We start from the raw sequence: 13,508 nt of genomic DNA, 5'->3' as shown, positions 1-13,508 counted from the left end.
ACCCCTTAACTCCCCCCACTTTGACACAGAAGCCTGCTGGGTGAACTGGGGCCAGTCACCTACTCTCCGCCTAACCTACCTCTCAGGGAGGTAGTGGATCCTAGCCCCTCCCCCCAGGCTAACATGGTAACCACTACCCCATGCTGCCTCTCAGGTTGGCTCCTCTGGTTTGGTTCTAACACAGGGGCCCTCGGAGGAGGAGAGTTAGTTTTTACATGCCAACTTTCTCTACCACTTAAGGCAGACTCAAACCGGCTTACAATCACCTTACCTTCCCCTCCCCACCACAGACACCCTGTGAGATAGGTGGGACTGAGAGAGCTCTTAATAGAACTGTGACTAGCCCAAGGTCACCCAGCTGGCTTCGTGCGTAGGAGTGGGGGAAACAAATCCAGTTCACCAGATTAGCCTCCCCCACGGGGAATCGAACCAGGTTCTCCAGATCACAGCCCACTGCTCCAAACCACCGCCCTTAACCACTGCACCACTCTGGTTCCCTGCATTGAACTCGGCTGGCTGTGCCATCCACCTGGGGTGTTGCTCCAAGAGGGGGGTGGAGGTGGGAAATGACTTTTCTGGCCCCCTAGACTTTGACCTTTGATTCTCTTGAAGCCTGGGAATCCCCTCCCCCTTGATGATTTCAAAAACAGATGGGAGAATCGGGAGCAAGGAACCTGGGGAAGGAAAACAGCCCAGATATATGTCGAAGGCGACAGAGGCCTTTCATACCCATGTCCTCCTGATTGGGTTAGCAGTGGTTGTCAGAAGGGGGCGCTCTGTTCCTGGGGTTAAGAGGAGAGAAGGAAAACCGACCTGGGGTCTGTGGCAAGACCCCCAGCCCTTCCACAGGCTCTACATAGTTGTTCCTCTAGGAAACAACTGCTGTAGGCTCTTGGGGGGTGGGGGGAGAGTCTAGTTTTTCATTGGGGAGGGTTAGGTATTATTTTATTGATTTTTAGTTAAACATTTATATCCCGGCTTTCCTGGGGGTCGAGGTGGCTTAGAAGTCATAGCATTACCCTGCAAAGTAATACTAGGGATTTAATTAAACAAAATTCCAGGGGGCACCTTAAAAAACTAACAGCATTTAATTCAATATGAGCTTTTCTGAGTCACAGCGCAGTTCTTCCAATATGTGAATATATCAATAATAATAATAATTAATGATGGTGGCAATAATGCTAGTACCAAAACTAATACTACTAATAATATATTCTTCTTATTAGCTCTTGGGCCGCAGTGCAGAATCCTGAACCCTTTGGAAGTTACTGGGATTCAGGGACAACATGCGATCCTAAACAGATTGTTGCAAAGTTCCTGCAGGTGCTTACTCGTGAGAAAGGCCCCCCTTGGAGTAAGGTGGGATTGAATTCGGAGTTAAGGTAGACATAGTGTCAGACATAAATTGGTTTTGGGATTTAGCTGGGGGTAGAGCGGAGGTCCTTAATACCCAATTTAAGTTTTTTTCCCCCTCAAGAGGAAGGAAGGAGAGAGTGGATCCTCCTCTTCTGTGGATCCCAGAGAGAGAAGATCCAACTCTTCTGTGGATCCAGGGAAGAGTTTCTAAGCCTTGGAATGCCCCCAAATTCTTCTCGGGACCCCCAGGAAGATCAAAAGGCCAGGAAACGACAAATCAGAGAATCCATCCTATTCTCCCTATGAAGTGGTCCTAGGCCCCTATAGAAAGCTATGGGGCAGAACTTTTTTTTACAAAAGGGGGGGGGGTTGTCTCTGTTCTGTCCAAAGGCGCCGGTCCCAAAAACCTCATCTCTTGGAGGGGGGGAAGCTGCACCCCCCAAAGAATTCCAAGAAACGTCTCCCAAACCTTCTAAAAATTGAGTCCTCGGGTTTGGCTGGGGACGGAGGGGAGGGCAGGGATGCAGCCTCTCCCCTCTGGCCTTCCTCAGCTCCCTTCGGCCAGGGGGGTCCCCAAACGCCCCCCCCCTCTCCAAGGCTGGCGGCACCCCGAACCCCTCCCTTCTCCCTGCCTTGGGCGGAGGAGCTCTCGCCCTTCCGGGGTTTTCATTTGGGGGCTTTTTCTTTCTCTTCCCAGGAGACACTCTCTCTCTCTCTCTATATATATATATTTCCTTTTTTAAAAAATCAAGCGAGCGCCCACAACAGCCGGCCGCCAGAGTAAGAAGCTCTGCCTGAAGATAAAACAGAGAGATTGTGATAAAGAAAGAAAGAAAGTGGAGAGGGAAGAGGGGGGGGGAAATATACCAGGCGAGGCGCGTCCAGAATGCGGGGCTTGTTCGTCTTATTATCAAGTTAATTAAAGGCAGCATCTGACAATGTCACTCGGCTGTAGAAAAAAGGATTTAAATGCAGCGTCTCCCAGGACCGCGTGTCAAGGGCTCTGCTTTCTCTCTCTCTCTCCCCCCCCTCTCTTTGCGTGTGTGTTTTCTCTCTCTCTTCTTCTTCTTCTTCTTCCCTTCCTCTCCTTCTTCTGCTCTGGGGCTGAAGGGGGGGCGCAATTTTTTTTGCCTCCGCTTTGAAAGGGGACCGCAATCCGGCGAAGAAGAAGCAATTATGAAAAAAAAAAGATGTTGGAAATAATAAAAGGAGATGTTGGGGGGGGGGGAGAGAAGAAAAAGGGTCTGCTCTTCTTGGCGGGGGGGGGGCGGTTTAATAGAGAAAAGATGAGGACAGGAAGATACGGGGAAGGGCCTGCATCAAAGGGACCCCTCCCTTGAAAGGGCCTTCTCAAGTACTTTAAGAGAGATTTATCCCCCCCCCTTCTGTTTTTGAACCTGGCCAAAGATCCGGGAAACATGAAATAAGGAAGAGAGGAGAGGGTTTTTTTTGGGAGGGGGGGTTCTTTCTCTCTGTGTATGTGTGTGTGTATATATATATATATTTGAAATGCACAGAGCTGATCTCTACCTTGCTCTCGGAGGTCAAGTGACGGACGGCTTGTATGCTTCCCCATAATAATATTAATTAAACAATTTGCATGCTAATAAGGTAACAATTATCGGGGCTTCTGTTGAAAGAGTCGGGTTATTACAACACGCCAGGCTGGGGGCCAAAGGTCAGGGAATGAGAGGCGAAGGAAATTTCGGCTCAAATTAACATTCTGTCAGCTCCAGAAAATGGGATAAATAAAGTCGAATTAATTCATTATAATAAAGAGAGTGGAGAGAAGGGGGGCGAGAAGAGAGAGAGGGGGGAAGAGATCCACCCCCCCTTTTTTATTCTTTGCAGGATTGATTACCGTTCTGTATTCAAAAACACGCTCCTTTGGCATTTCTGTCCTGAAATCCGATAGAAAATGAGGCTTTTATTGCTACAGGCGAAAGGGGGGGGGGGAAGAAAGCCCCTTGCTTCAGTGGCTACAGTTTACATTTAGTATTTATAGAGAAAGAAATTAAATTATGCTGAAAAGAGAAGCCCTTGGCCTTTCACCCCGGAATTAATACCAACACCATCATTTTCGCCTGGCTCTTTTGGGGTGGTGGTGGCAGGAGAGCTTGGGGGGGGGGGCGAGTGCGTCTCCAAACCATTTTTATTTTATTTTTTTAAACATAATCTTTTAATTGCCATCTCTGGCGGAAGGGGTGGGGGACAGGAGGACCGAAACGGTGGCACGTTGTGGGATATTCAATTAGATGTGTGTTTGGGAAAGGGGGGGGGATTAGCGGGGATCTGGATTCCGCGCTTCGGTTCGGACGGGAGATCGCATCCCGGAATACCCCCCCCCCAAAAAAAAAATATCAACCTCCTTCCCCTCCGATGGGGGCGAAAACGCACGGGAGGTTTTGCCTTGGATTTGCCACTCTCTGAATGCACGTTTTTCCCCCATCTGAGTCCTCGAAACTCTGCAGGGGGGACTTATTTTTGAGTTTTGAGAATTTGGCTGGGGGAAATGTGCATTCAGAGAGTGGCAAATCCAAAGGCGGGTTGGTCTTTTAAAATGCGCTTCCCCAAGAATAACGCGCTTAACTTTTCCGGTCCCTGAAAAAGTTGGAAGATTTCCGACGGGCATCGGACGCCCAGAAAGGGTTGAAATACCGAGAAAAGAAAAGAGAGAAAATAAATAAAAGAAATTCACCGCCGGCGTAATCCCTCCCCTTCCAGTTTCTGTACAGGTTTTAAAGAATACAATAAAGTTGCCATCCTAAACACGTTTAGGGTGCGATCATAAAAAAAAGAAGACTTTTCCGAAAGTAAACCGTATTGAAAAGATCTGAGAAAAACTCTAAGGCCATTTATGCATGGGAAGTTTTGCTTTGGGTTTGCCGCTCTCTGGATGCACATTCCCCATCCAAATTCTCAAAACTCTGCATGGGGGCTTATTTTTGAGTTCTGAGAATTTGGATGGGGAATGTGCATCCAGAGAGCGGCCAAACCTCCCATGCATAATTGGCCTAAGTAGTTCTGCTCGGGATTACTTCTGAGTATACATGTTAGTTGCCCAGAAGAGGACCCCCCCCCCCAAATTCCATTTTGTGTAAAAAGGCCTGGAGACAATACCTTCCAAAGACCAAGGATAGAGAAGTTGGTTTTCTTTTTGGAGAACCGGTTTTCAATGCGCAATAGCCGCCGGATTCTGCTTCGCATCCCCGGCCGGAATCCTCCTCCTTCAGGCTTCGCAGCTTCCCGGTCCGATCCACCGGACCCCCCTAACTTCGGCTAGAAAGGGAAAGGCGCAAAGGAAAGTCCCCCAAACCGGCGAGACCGCGAGGAGAGGGGAGACAGGTACCCTTCTCGGGCTGGAGTCCTACTCACATTCACTTTGGGGCTGAGTAAGGTGGAGCCTTCCGCAACTCTAGGCGTCCTGACTCCGGGCAAGCTTGGGGGAACACCCGGGTTTACTCTCGAGGAAGCGTGCCCGAGCTCCGGCAGCAAAGTCCCAGAGACGTCCCCCAGCAGTCGATCCCCCAGTATCCGCAATCTTGGTTTTGGAGAGGAAGCTTTCCCGGATCCCCTTACAAACGCGTGCGTTTCTTTCCGCTCCAGGTCTCCCTGCGAGAAAAGAGCTTCACGTTGCCGGGCGGGTGTAAATGTAATTAAATGACGCAGGATTGGGAGCAACTTCGAAGGAAGCTCCGGTGAAAGGGGACAGGAGGAGTTTCAAACCGGAGTTATTCTGGATTGGGCTGAAAGTGTACAGTTTGGTCCGGCGTACCGGTTTAAACCTTAGGTTTATCTCCCCCCCCCCCATCCCAAGCGACCAGTATGTGAACGCGTGTCAACGGAGGGCACACGGGCGGAATCGGGAGCGCGGGTTGCTACCCCGAGTAAGTACACTTACTTAAAAGTAAGTCCCCTTGAACTGAACCTGATACATTTCTCCAGCGACAGGCTGACATTGCAGCCCCCTCACAACTACTCGTGAGTAAAAGCAGCGACTCGGTTGCCCTTTGGGGCTTCTTGTCTATTTGTTTTTTTAAACCGAGGTGGAGGTTCATCAGGTTACACGTTACTTCTTCTGACCCCAACCACGGGCTTATTCCCAAGCACAGCGAACGCCTTCGGTAGGCCGCTGGGGTTGGTGCCTCTTTGCCGGGCGAAGGCGGGGTGGGGAGGGGGACACCTTTCTCACTGTTTTTGCAGAAGGACCGGCAAAGTCCCAGGCCCGCATTCACACGTGCCTAGACCCCAGCTTCTCTGCCCAGGCGCGCGTTTCTCCAACACCTGCGCGTCAAAACGCACAACAGGGGCGCGCGTTTGCTTCCACCCACACCTCGGGCCCTTTCCCCCCCCCTTTTTTTTGCTAAGTAGCCTGCCTTTTTAATTAGACACCCCCTGGCCCCATTCATAATTTAATATGGGCTTTCCCGCGGATCAATAGGGGGATGCCGTTAATTATTATTTTGATTGATACGATCCGATGGGCGCCGGGGTTTAAACGGTGGCGCGCAAAGAGGCGCGTTATAAAAATCTAATTCTCCCCCCCCCACCTCCGTCCTTTCCCGTTTCTCTGCCCCCCCCCTCCGGATAAAAGTCTCCTCCGCCCCCCCCTCCTCCCCCGCGCCGGAGAAGCCCGAGAGGAGATGAAAAGGCTTGTAGTTTTAAATTCATTGTGACAGGTCTGGAAAGAGCGGATGATGAATCTCCTATTATTGGATCAGTCTATTTCCCGCTCAATGTCTCCCTGTAATTGGAGCAACATCACTTTAAGGGTTCAGAGGAGTCGAGCGTTTTCTGGTGTAGACGGGAAAGGGGGGGGGGAGGAGAAGCGGGAGAGGGGGGGGAGAAGACAAGAGAGAGAAAGAAACGCTCTTTTCCGCCGCGGACCCCGGCCAACGTTTCCAAGGAGGGGTGGGGGGAGAGAAAAATCTATTAGTGGTTTGCAGGCGGGAGCGCGCAGCTCCGGGTGGCTTTGGAGTATTTAACCGGGTATCAATCAGGGCTCCTCCTCTGCCCCCCATCCTGGTTGGCCTGGGCTTGCCCCCCATCCTGGTTGGCCTGGGCTTGCCCCCCATCCTGGTTGGCCTGGGCTTGCCCCCCCCCCCGGTCCCCGTTTCCAGGGGCTGGGAGCCCCCCTGCTCTCCCCCCCCTCCATCGCCCGTGTTGTGACAACTCCGATACTGTTTATGGAGGGTGGATGTCAGGTATAATTAGCAATCGATATGGAAAGGGGGGGGGGAAAAAAAGGGAAGAAAAGAAAAAAGCGGCCCTGGCCCGTCTCTGACGTCAGGCGCGATTAAGGCTTCTTATTGGTCCCAAATTCCCCGGGCCCGGGCCTAATTATTGGGAGGCCCCCCGATGGTGAGCGCGTTAAAGCGGCCCGGCACCCGGCGGCATGCGCCCTTCCTTGCGCGCCGGCCGCCCGGCAGCTCCGCCGCTCCTCCCGGCCCTGCGCGGCTGCTGAGCCCGCGGCTGGCCTCCCCCCCGCCCCGGTCCATGATGGACAGCCGCATCCTGGAGCACCCCCATGCCCAGTTCGGCGGCATGGTGGGCTTCCCCTACCCCCTGGGCCACCACCATGTCTACGAGCTGGCCGGGCACCAGCTGCAGGCGGCCGCCGTGCCCTTCTCCATCGACGGATTACTCAACGGCTCTTGCGCCGCCTCGGTGGTCAACCCCACCCCGCTGCTGCCCTCCGCCTGCGGCGACAACCAGCCCTTCAAGCTGGCCGGTAAGCTCGCCCCCCCCTCCCCAGCCTTCTCTCCGCGCCCATCCGGTTCCCGGGCCCTCCTTCTTTGCGCGCCCCCCACCCCCGGTTTTCCCAAAACTACCTTTTTTGCAGGTGGCCGGCTGTGCGCGCCTAGCCCAGCCTTCCTGGGGTGAATTGGCTTTCGAGGCAAATCGGGAATATTCTCCCCCACCCATACACACAAACACGCGCCAAGATTGGGGGGTGGGTGGGTTGGGAGGCACTTGCGAACTGCCCTCCCCTCTGAGTTGGGGGCACTGAGCCCCGCCGGGGGAGATTTTTGGAGAGCTTGATTTGGGAAGGAAGATCTGCTGTCAGTCTTGTTGTTTTTAAGAGTGGATTTTTTTTGGGGGGGGGGCGCAGGCCGAAGACAAAAGCCTCCATCCCAACTGGAGCTATCCTCGGGTTCGTGCAATTTTTTAATTTTTTTTTGGGGGGACGGGTGTGTTTTTGAAATCGGGATGTTCTGGCTCTTAGGGGAACCGGTTTCCCCTCTCTGTTTGGTTTTTCGAATTCCTGTTTGCGCCAAACAGGGAACACGAGGGCCTGGAAATAGGTTATTCTCTTTTATTAAATATTCCGATTGTTGATGTCAACGATCTAAGGCGTCGGCACCTCTGTCTCTGCACCTTACAATTTATTTATTTTTAATTCGACCCCTGCTTTCTGCAATAAGGGAGACGGGAATGTTTTATTTTATTTTATTTTTGCTTTTCCTGGCGAAATTCGGGACTTTGTGCGGAAGGTGGTTTGGCGAATCTAGTGGACTCGGCTGGGGGTGGAGAAGAGATCGGAAAGGTGCTGCTCAAAGCCTTTGGAGGGGCTAAAGGTGACAGGTTAGAAGGGACGGTCCCTGGCCCATCTTAAGGACAGAGCCCCCTTAAAAAAAAATCCATATATTCGCGCCTTTGTTCCAGGATTTCAGACCCCGTAAGGAGAGGCCTAGATGTTGAGCCAAAGTGGGTTTGTCGCGCGCGTAAAAAACCAAAACCCACCTTTGGTCTGGCAAACACTGGCGCACGTTTGAAAGGGTGCTGAGATACCCCCACCCCCAAAAAAAATCTGGAAAGCTTTTTTTAAAAAGTGCATCCTTCTAAGGAATTTCTTAAGCCTTCCCAATGCCAGCAGCAAGAGGTTTCTCTCTCGCCTTCTCTGCAATTTCTTAAGAAATATGAAGGGGGAAAGAAAGAAGTTTTTTTTTTGGCGATTGAGGGGGTTTACTTCGAAGTAAGGACGTGTTTAGAGCGGGTGTGTGTGTTAAGGGGATCGTCTAGGAAACGGTTCCAAGCTACCTGTGAGAAGAGTCGTGCCCGGTTTGCCAGCCTTATCCCCCCGCCGGGCGGAGGGTGCGCGCGGGGACCCGGCCTGCTTGACCCGCTCCTCCGCCTCTTTCAGACTCCGGCGACCCGGACAAGGAAAGCCCCGGGTGCAAAAGACGCCGGACCCGGACCAATTTTACCGGCTGGCAGCTGGAAGAGCTGGAGAAGGCGTTCAACGAGAGCCACTACCCGGACGTCTTCATGAGGGAGGCGCTGGCTTTGCGGTTGGACTTGGTGGAATCCAGAGTGCAGGTACAAACACAAAGGAAGAAGGGGGGGACCCCGCTTTCTCTCTTCCGCCCCCTTCCCCCCCCCAGTCTTGGAGCTCAAGGGTACGATCCCGCCCCCGGTTAAGCGCTTCCAGAGACTCCCCTTCTTGGCGCGAGGGGGGACGCACGTGGACTTAACTGGGCCCGGATCGTGCCCAAAGGCCGGGCTTTCTGTTTGTGTCTGTGTGTCTTGACCCAACTTGTGCCTTTGGGAATTGGGGGGTGGGGGGCGAGAGAGAGGGAGGAGGGAGGGAGGGAGAATTAAACGTCTCCCATCTTAGAAATCCGAGGCAGGCGTGAAGGGGTGTTAATTGTAGTCCGGCTTAAATCCTGACACTTCGCCCTCCCTTCGATTTCTCTCGGTGGTGGTGGTAGTGGGGGGATAGCTCCTGGTATTAACCGCGGCGTGTGTATGCATTGTTCCTTGCTTCGCCTCCTTTCTTCACTTCCCCCTCCCCGCGAAAAAAAGCTCCTAAAAACCAAGTAGGAGGCCCTGGAGGCGATATTTCAAACGCAGGGCCTTCTGCCCGCTCTCTTCTGTTAAATATTTTCCAGAAATAGGCGTCGTGTAAACACGTGTGTTCGATTTTTGCGGCTTGCCCTCTAGGACTTGGGAGGGAGGGGGGGTTTAAAGCGCAAACGGAGCTTCTGGCGATCTCGGGACGGCGGTGACAAAGGTAATAAATGTCTACTGACCCTAGTAGCCAGCTCCACCGAAACCGTACTGGAATGCCACTAGGAGTCGGTTTTGTTTCTTGTCTCACTTTCCCTGGGGTGGTGAAAGTGGTAATGGATATTCCCGCCCCCTTTTGAGTTCTATAAAACGATTATTATTATTATTATTATTATTATTATTAATATTAATATAATAATAACTCGGAGAGGAGGAAAACTACCTTAAAAACCCGAGACGCACCCCCCTTGCGAAGTCCAACGAAGTGTGTCTCTTTGCAGCAAACTACAAAAAAACACCAGTGGATATAAGCCAGAGGGGGGACGCCCCCCCCCCAATATTTTCTTTACAGCCTCATTTCGCGAGAGTTAATAACGTGACCGGTCTTTCTTAATCGACTCCGGCATTGTCTAAAAGGTGTATTTACCAAACGCGTGGGAGCACCCTCCATTCTCTTCTCTCTCTCCCCCCCTCAATTCCTGACCTCTTCCGTTTCGAAATCCTTTTATCCAATTTGTTCGGAGGCTGGTGAAGGAAGTCAAGACCCCCCAGTTCCCCCTCTAATACGATAATGAGTAATTCTTGGTGACAAGCGCTGGCGGAGCCCACAGAGAAAGGGGCCGGAATGAAAGACGCAGGCCGGCGGAACTGGCAAATAAGAACATTATTCAAGCATTGCCAATTGGGGAGGGGGTCGCGCCTTTCCCCCGACCGCTTCCCCCCTTTTCCAATTCCTTTTTTTAAAATTTTAAGAAAGATTATCCCGCATCCCGCATCCTCCCCCATTGCTTTAAAAACTGCTCCATCCTCTGTCTTGGGGGGGGGGGGACACATCCGATTTTTAAAAGCTGGTCTTTGGGTTCTGCGGCGGCCTGTTTATTGCAGGCTGCTGGGAAGGGAAAGGAGAATAATTGGGGGGGGGGACTACAAATAAAAGCTGCTTTCTCTTTCCCCCCGGTCAAACTTTAGAAGACGCTGCAATATTTTGGAGACGGGGTGCTTGCTTTCGTGTTGTGTTTTCCATCTCGGCAGGGATCCTTGCAAAAGACGGTTTTTGCTTTAAAAAACTCCTTGAATGTCTGTATTCTGTTTGGGTTATTTTTTTGGGGGGGGGGCTTTGCTGTGTTTTCACCCCCCTTTCTCCTTTCGTCCATCGGTGTGTGTGCGCAAGGAAGAATGTCGCTAGGGAAAAGGCCTCGGGTGTGTGTATATTCAAGTCCCCGGTTAGCCTCCGCAATTTCCACCTCCAGGCGCTCGGCGTTTTCTTTTCTCTCCCTCGGTGCAAACTTTTGCGAGAGGGTGCTGCTTTCGGGGACGGGGGGGCGGCGAGAAAGGGAGGGGACTCGTGCCCTGGCTTCCCCACGCTTTGTTTCGGCTTCCCTCTTCCGACGCTTGAATCCACTGCCAAGGCGGACGCAAGGGAAACCAGTAGCTTCCATTCAAAGGATGAAATGGGGCTGACGTCTGAGTTGGGCTCGCTCGGTGTGTATTTCGGAGGGGTCGGAAAGCGCAGACGTTGTCTCGGTGGTCCATTCCCAATCTTCTGCGAAATGTCTTTCTATTTTTTTTAAAAAAACATATCTTTGCTTTAAAAAGAGGGAATAATCTATCCTGCCCCTGTCGGAATACCCCCCCCCCCCACAGCGAGTTTGCAAAAAGGGCGACTGCAAAACCTTGCGGCGGCTTCTTATATAGGGTCGCCACGGGGAACTTCTCCCAGTCCAAAGGGCGCGGACTTCGGGGGGGGGGGATCCCGTTCTGGAGAGGTCGCCTCTGCGTCGGCATCACAGGGGAAAGGCGTACCTGGAGGACGGAAGGCACCCGGCCGATCCCGGGGTCTGCTTTCTCTCCGCCCCGGAGCCTTCCCAATGTTTCAGCCCCGATCCCGCAATCGTTTTCGGGTTCTCGCCCGCCCCAAGGCCGTAGCGCGCCGGCGTCAGATCTGGTTTTGGAGAGACCCTCTCCAAACGCCCCTTGGAAAGGTTAGGGGAGTCGTCCAGTTCTTTTTCTGGCTCCTTAAGAAGGGGACGTGATCGGGATGGGGGGGGGCGGGATTGGCCCCCACTGGCTTGGTTCTCCCCCCCCCCACCCACCCACAGCGCGCCCTGGGGGGGCCCGGCTGTTAACGGCTTTTCCTTGTTCGGTGTGTAGGTCTGGTTCCAAAACCGGCGGGCCAAATGGCGCAAAAAGGAGAACACCAAGAAGGGGCCGGGCCGGCCGGCGCACAACTCCCACCCCACGACGTGCAGCGGCGAGCCCATGGACCCCGAGGAGATCGCCCGCAAGGAGCTGGAGAAGATGGCCAAGAAGAAGCGCAAGCACGAGAAGAAGCTGCTCAAGAGCCAGGGGCGCAACCTCCACTCGCCCAGCGGCCTCTCGGTCAACAGCAGCACGCAGAGCTCCGACAGCGACGGCGGCGGGGGGGGCCTCTCCCCGGACCCGCCCGACGCCTGCAAGCCCCCCCTGGGCGGCCCGCCCCACCCGCCCCTGCCCGGCAGCTGCGACCCCACCGGCCCGGCTTTCTACCCCGGCAACAGCTGCGCGGCCAAAGGGGCCTCGCCGTCGGGCTCCGAGGGCGCGGCGCCCCCTCCCTCGACGCCGCGGGGCCCCGGCTGCCCCAAGCTCAACCCCTTCAGCGTGGAGAGCCTCCTGTCGGACTCTCCGCCCCGGCGGAAAGCGGCGCTGGACTTCCCCCCGGCCCTGGCGCCGTGCGCCCCGACGGCGCGCACCCTCATCGGCAAGGGCCACTTCTTGCTCTACCCCATCACCCAGCCGCTGGGCTTCCTCGTGCCGCAGACGGCCCTCAAGAGCCCCCCGGGCCAGGAGCCCCCCCAGCGGGGCTCCCCCCTGCCGGCCGCCAACCCCAGCCCGGACCCGGCCCCCCCGAAAAGCAGCACCACCGCCGCCGTCTCCGCCGCGCCGGGCTCGCAGCTCGGAGGAGGCTCCGGGGAGGGGGCGCCTTCGCCCCCCGCCCCCCCGGCCGCCGCCGCCTCGCCCCCCTCCTACTGCGACTCTTCCTCCTCTTCCTCCCAGGCGGACAGTAGCGGCGCCCCGGCGCGACCAAAGTCCCCCTTTCGCCTCTCCCCCCCGGCAAAGGACCCTTGCCAAGCCAGAGACAATTCGGATTGTCGCCCGGAGCCCAGCTGTCCGGCAGAGACCAGCAACCTAGACTGTGAAGAAGTAGACATGGAGTAGAGGGGGGCGGGGAGAACTATATACTAGACTGGGGGTTGGGGGGCGAATTAACTTGTTAACCTAAACTTCGGACATTCCCAAAGTTTCCCCCGGCCAGAGTTCGGTTTTATTACATATATTTTTGGAGGAAAAACAAAAAGCACCCCGTTTTCCTTTTCTTCCCCCCTTTACCTTTCTCTCCTGACACCCCCCCTCCCCAAAGTCCATAACGCAACCCGTTTAAAATCAGGTGATTAAATTTTTCTTTTTAGCTTTGTTTTGTTTTGTTCCTTTAAACAAAATAAATAATAATAAAAAGACACTCGGTTTAAGAGAGACCGGCTCGGAGCGAGCGGGGTATGGATTTAATGACTGGACTCGAACTGTCAAAAAAAAAAAAGTTAAAAAAAAAAGACACAACAGGAAATCCTCAGACCTTGTAAAATGCAAAAATGTTTAAAGATATTTATATATGTAATTTTTTTTAATAAATAAAAAAAACCTCTTTAAAAACCCGCCTGGTTTTTCCCCTTCTCCTTTGCTTCTTTGCACGTTTTTTAATCCTGTTTTTAAAAGTAATTAAAAGGGGGTTGGTCTTTAAAAAAAAATACTACGCCCTTTCCCCAATCTTTGGGCGTTCCTATGTGTGTTTATTGCTTAACAAATGTATTCATTTAATAGCCTCCCCCCTCCCCCGTTTTCCTGTGTCCCCCCACCCCCCCAACTCGAGGTTAGCCGCTCAGGGCTATAAGACACCGGCCGGCTCCTGGTGAGTTTTGATATGAAAGTAATTATTTTGCCGATGGCTGCTGCCGGGATTCGGTTTCCTCGCCCAAAGGGTTATTATACATTACCGATTTCGAGTGATATGAAATCACATAAACTTCCTACAATAATAGAATTAGCATGAAAAGGCTGGGGTGTCAAATTGAAATTGGAAAATAATAGCCTCGCCAAGGCCGGGGGAG

At 53.4% G+C, this 13,508-nt stretch overlaps 1 protein-coding gene across 1 annotated transcript; it reads left to right on the top strand.

Annotated features, from left to right (window-relative positions):
• Window positions 1–6,844: 6,844 nt before the first annotated feature.
• UNCX (UNC homeobox) lies at window positions 6,845–12,561 on the top strand. The gene is made up of 3 exons (XM_056866625.1): window positions 6,845–7,087; window positions 8,501–8,676; window positions 11,518–12,561. Exons 1-3 carry the CDS (start codon window positions 6,853–6,855, stop codon window positions 12,559–12,561), a joined length of 1,455 nt encoding a protein of 484 aa, XP_056722603.1. The 5' UTR covers window positions 6,845–6,852.
• Window positions 12,562–13,508: the final 947 nt, after the last annotated feature.

The sequence above is a fragment of the Euleptes europaea genome, chromosome 21 (assembly GCF_029931775.1).
Source record: "Euleptes europaea isolate rEulEur1 chromosome 21, rEulEur1.hap1, whole genome shotgun sequence".
Lineage (NCBI taxonomy): Eukaryota > Metazoa > Chordata > Lepidosauria > Squamata > Sphaerodactylidae > Euleptes > Euleptes europaea.
This window is presented reverse-complemented; position numbering and strand designations above follow the sequence as displayed.